The sequence below is a fragment of the Pocillopora verrucosa genome, chromosome 9, assembly GCF_036669915.1.
Source record: "Pocillopora verrucosa isolate sample1 chromosome 9, ASM3666991v2, whole genome shotgun sequence".
NCBI classification, from domain to species: Eukaryota; Metazoa; Cnidaria; class Anthozoa; order Scleractinia; family Pocilloporidae; genus Pocillopora; species Pocillopora verrucosa.
The window spans coordinates 16,860,555-16,877,984 of NC_089320.1; the positions used below are offsets into that span (position 1 = coordinate 16,860,555).

The following is a 17,430-nucleotide window of genomic DNA, read 5'->3' on the forward strand; positions in this document are numbered from 1 at the left end:
TTGCACCGCGCGTAGGTATTCTGTGATGTCTTGGTCTTTGCATATTTTGTATTTTATTTTTTCCTCCCTTGAGATATATTTAACTACACTTTCGCCAAGACACAAAATTTGGAATCGGAATCTGTCTTTCTTCACCCAAAAAGAAGAGAAAAAAATTGGGAGTGAAATTTACGTGTGAAAAAAAAACAAGTCGCAGATAAAATATTGGAAAGATTATTTCACGGAAAAGAGAGGGTTGTGGGCATGAAAACTGACCATTAAAAGGTAGTGCTTTGGTTCTTGATGAATTCAGTTTCGCATCGTATCTGTGTTTTCTTTCCTATCCATTTGATTAGAGCCATTTAATTGCCGAGCAAATTGCTTGACGCGACAAAGACGATTATATTTGCTTTCGAACCAAAATTTTGACGTGATTGCTTGAATGTCGTGTCGATCGACGGACTAAAACATGACGAAAATCCACAAACATGCCTCCCGACATGGATTTGCTGATGATGGAAACCCTTCACTCAAGCTGTATTTGCCTTCGTGTTTACCATTCACGTTATCAGTGAAATGGCTCCTCGAAAGCTTTCGGATTACGCCGAATGTTATGACGAACTCCGACAAAACAACGACCATAAGCTCGTTATGACATCTTATTAAAATTTTTAGATATAACTATTAAAATGTAAGGATGTGACGGTATTGATCAAACAACACGCCATCGGAACGTTCACCAATCGACTCAAGGTTTCTGTCGGTGTTTGTGCGTCTACGTCGACGTCACTCGGACCACTTACGTCACGACTTCGGGTGAGGTCGTCAAATGCTCGTGAATTTTCGTAAGTCCGCAGACAACTTCTGTTATGAATTCTAATTTGTATTATTCATGTTTATCATTATAAATAGAACTTCCACAATTCCAGTCATCAGTAGTAGCGAGTCTCTTTAGGGAAAAGTCTCCTCGACAAGCGGTCTTTAGATACATGTTATATTCTGTTGAACGGAGCGAGTTGAGTTGCTCGCCAGCAAATATCGGCCGAATATACACCTCAACGGCAATTTACGTTCGCGTGTAAAATTGAGAATGAAGAACTGATGCTTTGCTCATCTAAGAGTGAAGGGCAGATCCCGAATGCATTGAGGGAGAGCGAGATGACGGGGGAATTGAACAGCACAGCAAATGCGGGAAATATGAAGAGGAAAAACATGTCGTTTTTGACTCCAGAGATCTTGATCACCTACGAACGCGAGGGACAGCAGGCCAAAACGTACGAAGAGAGATATAAGGAAGCGGCCTTGGGAGTTTTTGGGACTAAAAGGTCCTTAACACATTTAACTGTGCCGACCACACTACTGCAAACAGACAAGCAGGCAGTTATAAGGCAATACCATTCAGACCCGTGCATAGCAAGCCTTGGAATTCTACAATGATAATGGAGAAACTTAAAAAAATTGTTGATTGTGATGACGACTGATCAAAGGCAAATATTTCAAGGCCGCTATTTATATGTTAATTGCACGTCCTTCCGCGAGCTTTAACACCACAGAACAAATCACATGTGGTATATTTACCATTGGATGCTAAGAAAAAATTAGAAACGTTTTTCTTGGCAATAACTAGTTTTAAGCGCTTGAACTCGTCAGTTTGCCTAATTCAATGGTGGCCATATGCTTTCAGAACTGTCATGCTAAAGAAGGCTTCCAGCCCACGCAGCCGTAATATAAACTGCAGTTTCAGACTGCTATTACATGCAATAAGTGTTACTCTACTTTAAATTATTTACCGACAATTGATTATGCTTTGGCTAGATTGAAAAACCTAGTTTACTTTTTAGTCATACAGTTTCCAAGCAAAATAAATGAAATGAAAAATGGAGCAAACATTCAAGATAAACATTTTTTTGTTTTCACAATTTTTTTTTTACGTATGCTCTTTTTAAGGTACGGTTTTGTATTCTGTTGGGTTTGGCTTCGGTCTTTCTTTCGGGCAGAGTAGAATTTGCATTTGCAATTTTAATTTTTTTTATTAAGAACATAATTTTTTTTATTTTATTTAATGCCAATAAGAATTTTTAACCTTTAAACCTTTTAAAACTAATCGCTGACCGACTCACTTTGTCATTGTGCCAACGTTCCGAAACATATCAATATTTACAACCATTTCAAAGCAAAATTTAGGGAACATTTACGGTACGTAATATGAAATAATTCGAAAGCAAATATATCCCTTCGAAACAAAACACGTGTAAAAGGGCTTCCAGTATTTTTTTCTTGTATTTCTTTCATTCTCCTTTTTTTCCATATTGTAAGGCCCGCGTTGTCCTTTGATTGAAGGAAAATCTTACAAATGCACAAAGAAGTAAATAAGAAAGATAAACTTGCAAAAAAAAGAGAAAAATTAATTGGAAAATCTTTCGATCAGTTTCTTATCTTTTTTAGTTTACTTTAATGTGATTTTAGGATGGAAACTCAATTTTATCGTTTGCAGATTATCTTTTGCTAATCCCTGTGGATACGCTAGGTATCTCGATCGATCTTTCCGACCTTTTTTTCATGAAGTTTCGATGCAGTTTATTATCTCGAATAAACACTATAATTTCTCAGTCCGATCGGAATGCTTACACGCATGACTAATAGTATTCTCTAAATTACATGTGTGTTTGAAGGCCTGACACGAAAGGAAATCATTTTGTCCACACATGCATCAATAGTTTAGGAAACCAGGATAACTTGACAAGCTCTTCTGATCGCTTATTTTGCAAACCAAAAGGAACGAAACTGAGGAATATTTGTCACGAAATATCTAATTGGTACAATGATTGTTTTTGGGCCTTAGAGTGCTCCTCAACCAGAAAATATCTAGCGTTATTGCACACGAATGAGCCACTCACACATGCTCGGAAATCCATGATAAGCATTGATAGTTTTTCATCCGATCACTGATGGCAATCTGAAAATTGTGGGGGAGGAGATACGATGGAACGAAATCGCCACAGGCGTCCTTAATACTCTTCGGGGCTCAAAATACTGATATATAAATTAGCCAAGATTAAATCGCAGATATTTATCGACCACGAACCATCTGTCCTATTTTCGTGGAGTGGGTATCATGCATTGTGAGGTACACTCAGCTGACAGCTCTATTTTTAGCTGGCCTAATCGCGTGAGTTTTGCCTTGACTTTTAGCGAACATTCAGGACTGAAACACTTTTCCTTTAACAATTTTACCGATCGTGCAGCTGTTCGAATTACTACAACGAACGAGGACCCTTAGTAATGGTGGTAAGCTCCATCGTTAGACTAAATTTTGCGGCATATACTGCTTTTCTTCAATCCGCAGGAGAAAAACAATTGTGTTGTTGATCTCCTCCGGTTTACGTAAAAACGATATGCAGTATGATTATCTGGTAGTAAGTCCATTTGCATTGATAAAACGGCCAAAATTGGCCAACTTATGACTGTGTTTGAAATAAAACGTTGTAAAGTAAACATTTTTATCAGATGGTAGCGATCTGCGTTTATCGGTTTTGACCTCAGTTTGATTTCGACAAGTAGACGATTTCCTTAAAGTAAAGGACAGAAAGGAAGTTTGCAAGAAGGCAAGAAGGCTCGATTTCCGTTTAAGCCTAGGCCTCCTTCCCCCTAAGCGCGGGCTCATTTTCCGAACAGCGGCTAATTACCGAACCCGCTGGTTTCAAAGCGACAGTTTAAAAAACGAATGGACAAGCACATTTTCCCAGGTGGTGGAGAGCCACCTTAACATTATTCTGCCAAACCTTAAATCGATTCTTCTCTTTAATAATCAGCTCCTTTCAACCCTATAACTCCCAGATCTGATTGTCAATTCTCCCCTCTAGCTGTCACATATTTCCTTGTGAATAAGTCACAAGAATTTGGTGTTAAATCAAGATGACAACTTCTAACTGATAAGTTCGAGTACTCTCTTTCCCCTTTTGCTGGATAATGTATGGATATTATAGGGAGAAGTTACATGTTAATCACTTCTGGGATTTAAAGGATTAAGTACACGGTAACTTGGGACTATCTCTTAAGAACAAATTTGATCATCAACTAATTTATTTTTGAGCTGTTAGCGCTCAAAATGAAACAAATTGCTGTCTTAATTAATATTTAAACGAAGAGATTATTGACTGAACAAAAGTAGTTGCAACGGCCGATGGAGAGAGATCTTATTAGGGGGCCAATGAGAACGATAAGTTAATTCGCGGGAAAGCGCGAGTGATCTATTCAGGAGTGGTTTTTTGTTTTGCCGCTGATTGGTTAACAAAGTGGCGCAAGTTTTCTACACTAATCACAGCAAAGCAATGCCAAAGTAACCTCGGCTTCCTCTTGACATTCAGTTTAAAATGGATGGCCCAATATCGTTACGTTGATGGTGAGGTTCTGTTGTTTAGGAGGGAATCGTTGCATATTTCCCAATGACCGAAAAGGAAACTATGATGGGAACTGAGAAAGATGTTTTTTCGCCTTGTCACGAGCGTGAGACAAAGAAAAAAATTCTGCGGAGTTTCCATGAGGAATCGAACGTCAGACCTTCGGATTCCAAGCTCCGATGCTTTACCACTGAGCCACAGAGACTCTGGTGAGCAAGTCTCATCACTACTAGGATCAGCAATGTCGATAGCGTCATGTTTTGTACATAGAACAAGAGAGATGGTAAGTTTTAAGCTCGGCAAAGAAATAGAGAAAGATGTTTTTCGTCTTGTCACGAGTGTGGAACAAAGAAAAATCTCTTCTTCTATTTCTTTGTCGAGCTTAAAACTTATCATCTTTCTTGTTTTGTTTACAAAATATGATGGAAACTGTTGCCAGTCAGTTTGGAATGGCTCACTTTCACTAATGCTGTTTAATTGTAAATATCATTTTCAGAGCACGTTTTCCAACTTGAGAAATCAACTCCTCGTACATAGCTTCTTTGGGGTCTTCTTTTACAAAAGTAAAAATGAACGTATTTTGAGATCGATGTCATACCATAGTTTGTTGCACTTTATTTGTGTGCCAAAACATACAGTTTGAAATAATATTTATTCATGAGCTACCCTTAATCAAAGTGTAATTTGAAAGATCAATGCATAGAGGACTCTTTGCATGGCTACTGCTAGTTCTTGTCAATGGTGCTAAGCTTCCTTTCAGTCTTACCCATGTGACCACTCTCACCACTTACCCTCCTCTCCTCCATACTGCTGGGATTCTCTTCCTAAAAGGGTAACAATTTTAGGGGGAGAGGTTCCCCCCTCCTTACCACTGGGATTCTCTACCTAGAAGGGCATCATTTTCAGGGGGAGAGGTATGCGAAAGGAAAGGGAGTTATATAGATTCTTCTAGGCGATAAGTTAAGAAAAAACAAAGTGCGATAGTTAAAAGCATGATAGTGGCGGAGGATTGAAAAATAGAGGGAGGTTTGAGTCGAACCGAGTGAAGCCTCTGTCATTTTTCTTGCTCTACCGTTATTATCACGCCGTTTCTACATCTCGCCTCGTTTAACTAAATGAACGCTTGCAACAGGCTCGGAGTTCTCGGGGTGAGATATAGAAATAAGCTAAATGAAAACAGAAGTTTGGTGTGTTTGTCACAACGGGTTAATCAAGATAAAACCTAGCTTCGAGTCACAGATCACTAGAAATAAATAAAACACACGATTCCTTTATTTAACTTCATCCTGATTCAAATCCTGTCAAAAAAACCTTCTTATTCATGATTTTGACCTTCTCCTTTTAGTTGACTCCTTTAAAGGACATAGATCGCAGTTTTCTCTTGCACATCAGAATCACTCTTTACACCGTTTGGCACAAAATTTGGTTACCTACATGCATTTTCAGATATTTAAACCACAAAATCATGTAAGTCTTCGTTTCAAATAATGTCTTTCAAGTCCTACCCTTTAATAAAGATTAACAAGCCTGCAACAAGCTTTCCAGTGAAAATTTTTGTTCAGTGTTTTGTTTTAAAGAATGCCAAAGAATGGCAAAGACAAAATATAACTTCCAAGTCGATATTACAAGTTTATGAGAATGCGATAACACCGCTTATTTTGTACCTTGGTTCAACAGATGCCGATCTCGTTAAGATTTCTCACATTTTTTAGATATGACACTTTCGAGGCTTTCAAACCTCAGGCACACCCACACAGTTGAAGAATAAAATCAAGTACTTTACAAACGATGTTAGATATCAAAATTTCGGATATACGTAGTCTTTAAAGATATTTCAACAACGTTACATTGCTCGTCTTTAATTCGTGGCGTGCCTTGACCAGTTGTCGCATCCACGAATCACATGACCTTCCATGTTATCATCCGCGTACACGTCCAAATAGAGATCATCCAGAGGAGGGTCAGGATCGCTCTCGGCTGCTTTAACAGCTTCTTCGATCAATTGTTTGGCCTCCTGCTCGATACCCTGCCACGGAATCAGCAAACAACTTGAAGATCAGTCATCTTTAACTTAAGGCGACTTTACATATCTTTGTGGCAGCCTCTTTAAAAAGGTGCTGTCAACTTTAACTTTAGATCCTTTACGCAGCGCTCATTTCCTCGTTAGGTTTGTGTTTGTTTCGCGCGGATCAATGTCAGTATCTAGGCAACTGCGCACTTACCTCTCCCCTAACCCAACATTAACCCTAACTTGCGATCAGTTGACTGTTGCTGGGTTGGGGGAGGAGGGGGGTAGGTGCCAGATACTGACTTTGATCCGTTTGGTTGTCAATGTGCCTGCTAACAATCCGTAAGGAGCTTTCCTGATGAGACTATGTTTCCAATTGGGTTTGCCATACTTACTGTTTTAACCTGGACAAAATACGCGTTATTGTTCAACAAGTACCTTAATTTCATCGGTGTCTGCCAGCCCTGAGTCCAGAAGTTTTTCTCTCAAACTTAGGATTGGATCACGCGTCTTACGTACGGCCTGTACTTCATCACGTGACCGGTAGCTGCCAGAAAGTAGAAATAAATAAGCAAGTAGGTTATTCGTTACTCTGAGTACCTCACTGGTGAGAATCACACACTCCATCACCCTTAGAGCTTCTACTTTAACCCTTTAACTCTCATGAGTGACCAAAACAGAATTTCTCCTTACAAGATCAATACAACATCAAGCAGAAAAGTGACGAGAATAGAGAAAACAATTAAATTAATAAGGGCCGGAATTACTAAATGATCCAATACACAATTTTCTGAACTGATATCACACGAATTGTATGGCAGACGAAAAAATAGATTATGAATAAGATCTTGGAAGTGAAAGGGTTACTAACTGCTCATCAAGATTAAATCTAGCGAGAGGATTGATTCAACGCTCAGGTTCAGAGTTGTGTAGTTGGGATTGTCTGGCGCTATACACATAACACCCTGTGAGATCTAAGAGTCTTGCCTGACTACATTACACCAAAACACCAAAAACCCACCCATATCTTAAACAAGACCATCTCGATAAGGAGGCCAGTTATGGTAACCAAAAAGCCACTGCAAATACTTTGCTCTGAAGAGAGGTTTATGCTCCAATAATCAGCGTTCCACAATTCAGGACCATGGCTGTCTACTTTTATCATTACTACAGTTCACAATCATCACATTTACCTTGTGCCAGGATCACTCATGCTGTGCCCATAATAACGATATGTAGCCAGCTCCAAAACAATTGGACCCTAGAGGAAAAAGAACGTTTACTTGAATTTTGACAACGTTATACTCACTAACTGTGAGCATCTCTTTGCACATGTGTCGCTAACATAATAAATTTCTCATTCAGGAAATCACCATTGTGCCAAAGGGCTACTGTAATTGCTACTTCATAATTCCCTTCATATCTTTTGCTCCTCACTTCCATGCATGTTTCACAATTAAAACATATGTGGCTGTCATGTCAACTAAGTGCCTGTCACAAAGCAGACAGGACTACCCAAGCAAAGGAAAAAACAACCCATTGTTCAGAGCAGGCAGATTTCCTGTCTGTACCAAGTTACACTGTTAGCTCTCTGGTGATCAAAGCACTACTTTCATAATGCACTACCTTTCCTGATCGTGCATAATCTGCAGCAAATTTTGTGACCTCTCTCACTGTTAGAACATCCATACCATAAACCTGTAAGGTGAAAAAAATAAATCATTGCTATTGCTGCAAAAGGTAGGTCCTTCAACAAAGAAAACATTATCATTGTCTACAAATCCACCACACAAAATTTTACTGCTGTTAAATTTCAGTTTAGTGTAACATACTTTAATTCCAGGAATGAAGTCTCCCCTTGTGTGGTATTCAGTGGTAGCAGCTGCTCTTTCAACTGATGTACCCATGCCATATCCATTATTCTCACACACAAAGATGCATGGCAGATTCCAGAGTTTAGCCATGTTATAGGTTTCAAACACCTTTGAGGTAAGCAAATGAATCAGGTACTTATCCATAATAGTGCCTAGTAGTTCTTAAACCTCTCTTGGAATCAAGAAGGAACACATTTCTTTCCTTTTGTTATAGAAATCCACTGGTTTGAGCTGCTCATACTGCACTTATGCAAAAGTTTTTATTTGCCAAAAGAAAATATACCCTAATAAAACAATTTTAAATCAGTTTATCATACAATAGAAATGGACAATAAAAATCGGTGAAGAAAATAACATGTACCATAATTATAATATGAAAATAAAGAGCTTTTAACAAGCAGATTCAAGCCTTGAAAAAAGTTAACAATTCCAAGGACAGTTAAAGAAAGAAAGTAAAAAAAAAAAACCCTTCAACTGCCATCATTCCTGTTAGGGGTCAACAAAGTACACTGTATTCTCTAAATTATCTAATCTTGTAAATTCATCATAGTTCTTAAGATGGACATTTGCACAAATTGGACATGTGCACCGATCCTTCAAGAGTCTAGTATGAACTAGTGTTATGTTCTAACCTGGCCCTGATTTGCAGCACCATCACCATATAATGTAACACATATTTGTCCATTTCCTCTGTACTGGTGAGCTAAGGCAATTCCTGCACCCAGTGGAACCTAAAGTAACACAACCATATTGCATGCAGTTTTATTGAGTGACACAAAACCAAACCCAATAAACAATCAGAGCACAGAAAAATACCACAAGGAGCCCACGAGCGTGGGAAACTTGAGTGACCACATTGTCAAGACCTGTCACTGGTTTCAGTTTGAATCTAAATGGTTGAGAAAGTGGGTTGAGTTTTCTGAACTATTAACTGAGGGAAGAAAAGCAAAACCAAAGCAATCCCCAATTACTTTTTATTAATAAGTTGAAATTGTGCTAAATGGTAAACCTATTAAGCAATGCTATTCCTGCACAAGCTTAACAATTTGCTTGACATTTTGAAGCTTATCTATAAATAATGCTGCATCACTTTGCTCAACCTCTGGATGGGTGTGAAACTTATTAAAAAATCCAAATATATACAATTTAGCAGAAGTGTTTTTATGTTTAAATGATACTATACAGTGATGTGACTAAAACTTGTCTAACCCAAGAACCCCTATGGGTGACTAGTTTCTCCTTACAATATCATCCCTAAATTACTCATTAAGGTCACAAAAGTAATAGGATGTGATAAGCAACTAAAGAACCTCTTGAATGTTGGACAAATTCTTCTTGACAGCACCTTAGGAAATGTATAGAGAACAGTATGGAGAATATGCATACCAACATTAAGGTGTAAAGTTTAACATCATGCATGTACAAACCTGTGCACCAACAATTCCATTTCCACCATAATACTCATAACCATACATGTGCATAGAGCCTCCTTTCCCCTTAGAACAACCTGTCTTACGACCTTAAGAGATAAAATTGTGTTAAATAAATAGAAACCATACCTGAATTCAAGGATTCATAATCAAAAATAATTTCATAGTTATTGTAAACTCATCCTTCACTTCTTCTAGGATGGACCTGCAATGCAGGTGTCTTATGAAGAACTGCATTAGATATAATGCAAATATGTATGCTTTAAGATATTCAGTGCCCAAAGAGTTGTTGTAAATCAAGAGGAACAACTCTGAACTAGATAGCAACCAATCGCAATTGTTGATCCTCTAAGTGCTAACTCAACAGCTTGGCATACGGCCATCTTTTCATCTTGACATTAGCAGAAAATTTTTTCAGGCATTACACAAAAAAGTGATGACCAATTGTATATATTACCAGCTAATTCACAGAGTATTTCTTTCACTGATATTCCTTTCAAGTAAGTCCAACCGTGACAACGATAAGCAGTGATTAGACTGTCATTCTTGTCCATAGCAGCATCCATTCCAATGCAGCATGCTTCCTAAGAGGAATGAGCAATAAGGCATCACAAAAAAAATATTGAAAAAACTTATCCACAGCATTTTATATCAGTTGAAAGGGCTAATGGCAACTGAATAAAATTATTTGTAAGCTCCTGAATGCATGGAGGTTGGTCATTCTAAGGTACTTTTTTGGTACTTAATTTCGTATTTTTCCATTTGTGAAAAAATTGCCAAATTAAAGACCTCCAAATAGAAATTCTTGCTGAATTTAGACACACACAATTAACATTTAAAAACAACAACACATACAGAACATGTCTTGACAAACAATTGAATTATTGACTGGTTTTACTGGTAAGTTTCATTTTGTACCTTATGTCGCGAAATAAAGTTAATTTTAACCCTTTAACTCTCAAGAGTGATTAACATGTAACTTCTCCCTGTAATATCCAAACATTATCTGGCAAACAGGTCATGAGAATACTCAAACTTATCAAGTAGAAGTTGTTATCTTGATCTAACACCAAATTCTTGTAACTTATTTACAAGGAAATATGTGGCAGCCAGAGGGGAGAATTGACAATCAGATCTTGGGAGTTAAAGAGTTAATGTTTTGCTTGTTTCAGTTTCTCTGGAAAATTTATAAATTCAGACATTTTGAAAATTAAATGAGGTCGAGAGCACTTGATTTGCAAAATTGAATTGCCTTTTTTCATATTTGCTTATTGAAATTGCGGAAATAAAACCTCTGCAAAATACTGTTGCACCAAAATTGCAATTAAGTACCTGCAAATTTAAGTACCAATAAGGTAGCCAATCTAAACTCCTCACTAGGAATTAACCCTTCAACCACTAAGAGTGACCAGCATATGATTTCTCTTTCAATATCACCCATGAAATCAAACATTAAGGGCTTAAGAATAATAAAAATGATCAACAACTACAGAAACTCTTGATTAATAAGCAAATTCTCCTTGGTAGCACCTTGGGAAATGTAACAAAAGTATGGAGAATATGCTTACTGATATTGACAGTGATAAACTTCAAACAGTCCCTCCTTTTTGGCAAAGTCCATTGCATGAGTCCATGGAGCTCCTGGAGCAATTGACATCACTCCGAGGACTCCCTGCTGCCAGCTAACATCAAGTTTTTTTGCACTGCATTTTGTTTTCCTCACACAGCACACTTTTCTGAAAAGGAGGGACTGCTTGAAGTCTAATTTCAGGGTTTAAAGAGTTCTTAAATGATATTACAATGAGAAATTTTTTTGTCTGAACCCAAATGATACTGGTTAGTTTTTAAAAATCCTATCCTACTAGCTATCATACCAATGGTTGTTGCAGTCTGAGGTAATGATACCCTTTGATTAGAGATCTTTGATAAACTCACCTGCCCTGAGTACAAATGACAGAAACCTCTGATGATTTTTGACTTATATAAAGTACTAGCAGCTGTCTCCATTCTCCGAATGATCTGCATCTCTTTGTAATAGTGTAGACCATCTTCTCTGGTCAGTACAGCTTTTTTGGGAGGACCACTATCTAAAAGATGGAGTGGAGAGTCCTGAAAAGAACGCATTTGGGAGATATTAGGTAAAGATAGGTTATCAGCTTTTATTGAACAAGAGATGTTTAAAGTTTATATAGTTTTCTTTATTTAACTTTTAAATCATTATTTTATATATTGATATATCTGTATGTTATTCATTTACTTATTTTATTCATTTATTTTTTGTTTTATTTTTATGGTTGGTTGGTTATCTTAACAATTTTACTGACCTAATATAAGTTAATGTATATGTATTAAATGAAGTATTTTCACACAGGTTAACAACTTATTCACAGAAGCACCAATGATGCCTTAATTTAACCTTTTAACCCTCTAACTCCCAGAGGTGATTCATATGTAACCCCTCCATAGATATCCATGCAAATATTATCTGACAAATTAATACTCCAACTTATCAGGAAGGAGTTACTGTCTTGATCTAACACTATTGTACTAACTTACAAGGAAATGTATAACAGCTAGAGAAGAGAATTGACGATCAGACCTCGGGAGTGAAAGGGTTAGGTAATTGTAGAAATCAAACACAATCAGATGCATTTACCAAATAGATTCCATGTCTGTTCAAAACAGAGTAACATGGAGTCTAATGCTCTTACATAATGAAAGAGCAAAAAGGTTGTTAAGGTGATGCAGTCTATACATCTTTCCTCTGATAGATCATGAGTAATGACCAATCAAAATACTTGTAGAATTCAGCTTAATAGGGAAGTTGTGTATGTTAGCTCGACTACTAGTATTAATAACTATTCTGTATGTACGTAGGTACATGTATGTTAGTTTAACTTCACAACCTTTTATAGGTAAATGTATGTTTGTGTTTGTAAAACATGCTTGAAATATGTGCGATTATTTGATCGATCTGTCAACTGATTACCTGTCTAGAGAAACTGTACAGTATTACTGTAATCTTTCCTTCCCAGTACAACAGTTGAACCGACTTGGCGGAAATGATACTTTAATGATCGCTCAAACTTCGGCTTCATCACTTGACTCTGCTAATCCTCTTGAGCCAGTAAGCCACCCTACAAACGGAAAGCCCATAAATCAACAAAGGTGCATATAACTTAATGTTGTATTAGGTTCGCCTGACTCCCTCATGTGATCTGTCGTAGAACCATAAGGGAAGACAGAAAACGAGCCAGTTTCTACGCTCACAATCAACCTTGATTATTCAAAATCTTAAAAACAATTCTGTAAATTTGATAAATGGACGAAAAGGTGAGAACGCCTTTGACTAGGCACAATTTAGAACAAGGCATTACACTGTTGGAATCAACACCAATATAGCAAAAGTAATGTCTACTCTAATGTCAGTGTCGGAGAGCAGCTTGCAGGTCACACTTTGTTACATCATATGGCAAGAGAGAGTTCTTGGCAAGCATTCAAAGCATCGCATACCGGTTTCTTTAGGAATTTACGGCTCTTAAGATGATGAAATCTTCTCCAAAGGCATGATAAGGCAAGCTTTTTTCGAGTAAAACGTAAAGCCAAATCTCCAGCCCTTATAGGAAACAAACACCAGCCGCTATTTTCAGTCCCAGACTGTCCGTGGCTTATGAGTGACCAGGGAGGGTGGGGGGACTCTACATAACCACTTCCTGGCCAAATTTTCACGTATAACTCTAGATCAGCCTTTTCTTCTGGACATTTCATTACATAAAATCCACCATTTTAATTTGCCACATGATGTAAGGCTTCATAAAAACTGGATAAAATAAATTGGGAAAGAAAAGAACTCTCTTGCGATTCATTAATTGCCTGTGTTACTGACAAAACTGTTTTTTACGTTACTCAATCACAGAAACGATCATGTTACGAGATTCCGAATAAATAAGGGACAACGACATTTTCCCTTCCCACCTATCCCCTCCAATTATTGGGCATGGTTGCATAGATTATGCACATAGTACACCTTATATATGATGATGAACAAGTTCAAACAATCGATTCGTAAACCCTTACGCTGGCGGTTGGTTGGATATTTAACAATTTTTTACACTTCCTCCCTGCAATGTGTGACGCATCCGTTGCTTGCACAATGTAAATTCAGCACGTGAGAAAGAAGGAATTATCCAATCTGCATACCGCACAAAATCCTAGGTGTTGCTCGTTTGACAGACTGATGAATCAAAGATTCAAACACATTAATATTTGCGAGCGTTTCAAAACTTTGGGTGCTCCATTTGTTCAGTGTATGCTGCCTCATTAATCATTATGTCGGACGATATTGATATCGACCGTAAACTACCTTACTGAAATCCCCAGAAAGGGATGCCCATTCTTCAGTACTTGCCAAGGACGAGGAACTTCGAAAACAGAGAAAAACGTCGTATAAGGTAAACTTTGCTGGTAATAATCAATGTTTGGTTTACATCTCACAGGCTGCACACTTTCATTCTTGTATAATAGTTTCATTTATACACGCAATATCCGCTCGTGGAGTTTATTCATTGTCATGCCGTAAGATTATTTTTGTTGTTGAATATGGCACCAACCGTTTACTTCTTGTAGTGTGTTAAAGAATGAACTCGATTGAAATAAAGAAGACGGGAGCGAGGTAAGAGGAACCTCGAATCATCTCGTGTTTGGTGCAAGATGTCGAGCACAGCTTGGCTTATTTTGTGAACAGTGGAGCCCTATGTCCCCAAAATGCGGCAAGCCGGAGTTTGTAAAGAATGTCGAAAAATGACCTACTGCTACGTGGCGTTGGTATTTTTGTGTGCAAAGATCAGGGTGATGTATTGAATAGTGACAATAATAGGCAACCAAAGGAATTAGGGGTCTTCCACTAGACATTGTTAAACACTTAAAATTTCTCAGAAATGATGCTTATTCGCCGATTAAGGTATTATCAATAGACGTAAGTTCAAATCATTTTTAACTAAATAAATACCGAAAGAGCGCTCCACCAGACAACAGTGTCTGCGTGAGATTGGTCCAGTGTAACTAATTGTTAATAAGTCAACGCACAATCGGTTATAGTCAGCGAGATATCTATACCCAGCGGGGCTGTCCGCCGTCAAGAAAAATCAACTTCCATGTTATCTCCAAGGGAATATTTAATTTGCCACTAAAAGCTAAATTAGTTGTAAACAGGGCTGTCACCACAAAAATTAAGAACAAGATAAAGTTTCATCACATCAATTGAGAAAAAAGAGATCACCGCGGATAAATTCGTGATGGTGTTTTACTTATTACTTTTCTGTATTATGACGTCCAACGGAAAATTATTTGTGAATTCCGCATTCCAGGCTGTTGCTTTGAGACATAACTTCTATTTAAAGATTGTTTTTCACCTTTGTCGTGTGTTATTACATTTCAATTAAATTGCTATTGCATGATTTAAGTCCAAGGCAAAATCAAGCCAGCATTTATGTATGGTATCTATGGTGACTCTTACGCTGATTTGAATGTTTGTTTATCCTGAAATGTGATAATAATAACTTCTTGTTGAAAAAGAAAAAAACTATTAACTCTGAATTTGTTGTAATTAGGAGTTCTTTTAAGGGGTTTGCACTGTCTGATATCTTCTATCTCAGGAGGATATTGTCGATTAATTAAATCTCTCAGTAAGTAGGTTTGCTATGATTGGTCAATTTAGCAGGCTGTATTTCACTATAAGGTCTGCTAAATTGAAAGGTTTATTTGAATTGAAATCCTCCCCTTCTATTTAAACCAAGTGATAATAAAATTTTACTAAACACATTCCCAGTATGTACTGTGAGTTACTGAACTTCAGTTTTCTTCTGGCCCATGCTCTTCCTACTTGGGCAATAAATCCAAGCGCAAAAAATAAAAAAGAACGTATAGTCTGTAACATACAGTGTGGATCTCAACCTTGGTTTGTGTGAGGTATTGATTTAATAATTAACTCACTTGTGCCTTGTGGTGGAATGAATAAAACAGCTCAGTAAATTACTTTCTCTTATTTACTCTATTTTGGCAAATTTCTGTTTGATATTTTAGGGAAGTAAGGGCTGAATCTGGTGCATGGTTTTTGAGCAAGAGAAGAGAAAAGGGGATAGCCACGGCTTTTTGGCTCAGCATTGGTGCGTGCATCCTTTAGGAGGGCAAAACCTCAACCCAGTCACTCAGTGGTAATTACTATACATTTCCATGTTTGATTCAGATTTAAAGACAATTATAAAATCTTGTTCCCAGAGTTGTCATTCCTTGCACAGCACTCTCACAGAGGGAGACTCTGACACAATACAAGTTACTGCTGTATCTAAGGGTGATGACAAATGGTATCAGTTTTCTGGAAATAAGAATTCAATGGGCTGGGGGAAAATGCTTACAACAAATGATATTCATACTTTGAACAAAAGTTTACTTTTTGCATTGTAAAATAGAAACCAGAAAATCTGGTTTTGGTTTGTCTTTTACCAGTGTCTCCCATGCCTATTCCCAATTGCCAGGTAACTGTTAAAGATGCAATTTTTTAAAGTCAGAGTGATTATCTTATGATTATTGAACAGTACAGAAAACATCTTTCATTAGATGTGTCAACTAGTGAACAATTGTTTTCCTGTTATTTTTAACATGATTGTGTAATATTGAAGATATTCAATTTTTCTTGTATGTGTTTATGTCAGAGGACCCAGGCTCTCCTCCTGTAATCTCATTGAACCTCAATAATCATGGCAAGCTTCATAGACCTGTCCCAGTACACATGTCACGTTTGCCAGAAAAAGATTTGGAAAAGAGGAAGAAAGGAAGAAATTGGCAGAGGTAAATCAAAACTACAGGCAATATGTGAAGGCTAACAGAGTTCAACGGAAACCAGAGGAGGATCAAAATGATACAGATGAACAAGAAAATTGTCAATCATCTCAGAGTTCTACACCAAGAGGTAAGAAAAAGTATTATACTCTTGTCAAGGTTACTGAGCCTGCAAATGGTATCATTTAATTTAATTTGTTTATATTAAATAATTATAAATTCTCTATATAGCAAAGATTAATTCCACTCAATTGTCAGTGAGTACTTTTTTGAACTTAAAAGAATAATTAGTAAATAATACAATCAGACCTTAATTCATTCTCATGTTGTTAGTGATTACATAAAGCTGTGGAACTTGTGAATCTCATTGCTGCACTTCTACTTGGTGGTGTGTTTTTCCTTTATTCGATTCCACCTTTTATGCTGCTGCATCTTCAAAAACTATGGGTACTGTAAACTACATGGTTGAGTAGCAGAGTTGATCTCACAAGGTGACAGTTCACCAATGTCAGTACTGTTGTGGAAGGTGTACGCAGTGTGGTGCCAGTGCTCTGTGGAGTTTCCGAATCAGAATTTGGGAAAGCAGACTGCATGTATCTGGGCCAATTTTCAGTCCATAGCCATTGTTTTATCATGTCCTAGTCAGAATTCACATGCCTTTCATTCCCCTAAGGAAATCTATTAAAAATTCTCTGTTGATGTGGCAAGGTGCTTTATGAGACTGAATGAAATCTGTCACAAGCACCTTGACCCATTATCTTCTTGCATATACTACATTTTAAAATCTCTGTCACTTGGATAGTATATCATTCAATATGCACCGCATGTCATCAGTCACTGACTCTTTAAGTAATGATGGAAAGCAGTCATCCATCTTAATGAAAGATTTTAATTACAGGCTC

At 37.4% G+C, this 17,430-nt stretch overlaps 1 protein-coding gene across 1 annotated transcript; it reads right to left on the minus strand.

The window, feature by feature from the left end:
- Nucleotides 1-4,974: 4,974 nt before the first annotated feature.
- Nucleotides 4,975-11,794, minus strand: LOC131780005 (pyruvate dehydrogenase E1 component subunit alpha, somatic form, mitochondrial). Its single transcript, XM_066172048.1, has 9 exons — nt 11,627-11,794; nt 10,149-10,275; nt 9,689-9,780; nt 8,894-8,992; nt 8,220-8,369; nt 8,014-8,085; nt 7,581-7,648; nt 6,826-6,934; nt 4,975-6,405 (listed from the first exon to the last, which is right to left on the minus strand). Exons 1-9 carry the CDS (start codon nt 11,714-11,716, stop codon nt 6,238-6,240), a joined length of 975 nt encoding a protein of 324 aa, XP_066028145.1. The 5' UTR covers nt 11,717-11,794; the 3' UTR covers nt 4,975-6,237.
- Nucleotides 11,795-17,430: the final 5,636 nt, after the last annotated feature.